The sequence below is a fragment of the Entamoeba histolytica genome, genomic scaffold, assembly GCF_000208925.1.
Source record: "Entamoeba histolytica HM-1:IMSS scf_1104750518913 genomic scaffold, whole genome shotgun sequence".
Lineage (NCBI taxonomy): Eukaryota > Evosea > Mastigamoebida > Endamoebidae > Entamoeba > Entamoeba histolytica.
The window spans coordinates 4,575-7,543 of NW_001915351.1; the positions used below are offsets into that span (position 1 = coordinate 4,575).

The window sequence follows — 2,969 nt, forward strand, 5'->3', positions numbered from 1 at the left end:
AACTAATAAACAAGAAAATAATAAAGAAAGAATGAAAATAGGATATAATGAAATAATGATTGTCTCAAAGTATTTTGAAGATATTAATGATTTTATTAATTTAGAAATTGGAATTAAAAGATTTCAAGGAAATATGGAATAATTTCATTTTAATCCAATTCCATTGAATCAATATTCAAGAAAATTATTTCCTAATATTGAAACATTTCATATTTATAATAAAGAAGATAAAATATTTGAAGATGGAAGAATATTTAAATATGTAATATGGTATAAAGTGAGTTATTCAAGATATTTAAAAGAGAAAGAAGAAATGAATGAATATAAAAATATTGAATATACACGAAAATATAGAAATATATTTGGAAATACAATACAAAAAGAAGTTAATTCACTTGGAATTAATTGTTTTTATGAATGTAATGATATTCAAGAAAGTGAAATACCAACAAGTGTAAGTAAAATAGAAAATGGATGTTTTTGTGAATGTTCATCATTAAAAACAATTAATATACCATCATCAATTACATCATTTGGAGTTGGATGTTTTTATCATTGTGGATGTGAAGAAGAATTAAAGAAGAATAAAACAATACCAGAAAATTGCTTTTATATATAATAAAGAAGAAATAAAGAAAGAAGATAATTGAATTATTAAAGAATAAAAAGAATGTTTATTTTATAATTTAAATGATAAGAAATACATCATAAACAAATTAATTGATAATAAAATAAAGAATGAAATATCAAATGAATGAAATTGGATAAAATCAATCATCATTTATTTAATTATTAATATGTTATGTTTATTCATTTTTAATTTATTTCATATTATTTATTTGTTTCAATGTATTGAATTGATATTTCATCTCTCATTAAATGATATTTCATTCTTTATATTTGTTTTGTAACAATTTTATTCTTTATTTTTATTCTTCTGTTTTTTATTTCTTCCTCTTTCTGATTTATTTTAAATATCATTTCATGTCATTTCACATTTTTATTTTCTCTCTTCTTTATTTTTATTATTTTTATTATTGTATTTAATTCATATAAATATTTGGTATTTAATTCAAATATAAAATAAATCATAAGAATAATGAAATAGAAATGATGAATCATAATGAAGAATCAATATAAATTTAATTATATTCTTTATTTTATTTTAATAATAAATAACAATATTAATCAAATAATAATGGTAACAATAAATATGAAATAAAACAATGATAAATTGATAAAATAAAAAGAATAATAATATTATATTTTCATTTATTTTATTATTCAATTAAATATATGTTATTTCATTATTTATTTCATTTCTTATTATTTTCATTTATTTACAATATATAATTGTATCAATTTGATATGGTAATGATTTATATTTATTTATCATATTTTATTCAACATAAAAACAAAATATTAAATAACAATAAAATAATTTCATAAATAATATACAATAAAATTATATTAAATGATGAAATTAATAAAAATATAAAAGAATAAATAAAATGAAGAGTAAATTATTGAATAATTAATGAATAATATAAAAGAAATAAAAATAAGATATGAATAACAAAAATAAAAGAATAATAATAGAATGAAGAAATGATTAATTCAATTATATTAATGTTTATTTCTTATTTACTTAATTATTTTTATTACATTTGATTAACTTATCTATTTCTTTGTTTTATTATCTATTGTTGTTTATTTTATTTAATTCATTTATTTTATATCATTTATATTGTTTATTCATTGAAGTTATTATTTTTATTTTATGTTTTATTTCATTATTTCATTTTAATTCTTATTATTTGTTGTTCCTTTATCATTTGTTTATTTTATTCATTCTCATCATTCATTTTATTATATTTTCTTTTATCATTTAATTATTTATTATTTATTGTGTAACTCATTATATTATTTGTTATTATTAAATATGATTAATTGAATATTGATTTAAAATAACATTTCATTTTTCATTCATAATTTGTTGATATTATCAATCATTAATACAATGAATATCATGTTATTCATTTCATAATTATTCAAAAGATAAATTCACATAAATTAAATACAATTTAATAAAATAGATATAAATCATCACAAAATGAGTGAAACATGTTAATATTCACATTAAAATGTTTATTTTCAATTAGAAAAGAGTTTCATTTGTATTATTCTTTTTCATTAATTCTTTATGTTTGTTTTGATTCTTCTTATCATTTTATGATTTTTCTCTTTTTGTTTTATTTTATTATTTCTATATTATATTATTACTATATTTATTACTATTTGATTATGACTTTAATTATTGAATAAATATGAAACACGTCAAAAGTCATTATTGAATATTCTTTACTTTCTCATTTTACTTTCTCATTTCATATTTAAGTCGTTTACTTTGATTTTTAAAGTGATTTCATTGTGTGAGTCACAACAAAGAGTAATTTGTTTAATGAAATCCCTCCAGAAGCACATAAGAGTGTCTAGAAGATGGTGAATAGAAAATACATATCTTCTTAAAGGCATTTGATGATTATTAGAATATTATATTTGGTTGTACTTTTATAAAGGTCAGCTATTCAGTTGGTTTCCACGTTATACTATGTTAGGAGTGGCCTAAACCTAGACATATTGTAATTTGGGTATCAACGATAGACAAGAACCAATGTAGATTTATTTCCAAATTAAATTCAACAAAATTGTCTGAAGTTATTAAGAAGAAGATGATGAGAAATGGAGAAATGATAAGTTCAAATAGAACATTTATCCCAAAGTGTTAGTTAGTCAAAAAGAATAAAAGAGAGAAAATAAGGGATAATTGAAAAGAAATAAAATAAATGTTTTAAAATGGTTAATGTTTTTAATAAAATAAGAAAATAAAAGATAAAATAAACATTCAAAGAAATAATGATAAAATAATGATAATTAACAAATTAATATAGAATATTCACATTTCAAAT

The 2,969-nt window shown here is 17.5% G+C and overlaps 1 protein-coding gene across 1 annotated transcript; it reads left to right on the plus strand.

The window, feature by feature from the left end:
* Window positions 1–313: 313 nt before the first annotated feature.
* Window positions 314–619, plus strand: EHI_173850 (uncharacterized protein; the record flags this gene model as incomplete). The annotated part of the gene is made up of 1 exon (XM_001914307.1): window positions 314–619. One exon carries the CDS (start codon window positions 314–316, stop codon window positions 617–619), a length of 306 nt encoding a protein of 101 aa, XP_001914342.1.
* Between the last annotated feature and the right edge of the window lie 2,350 nt (window positions 620–2,969).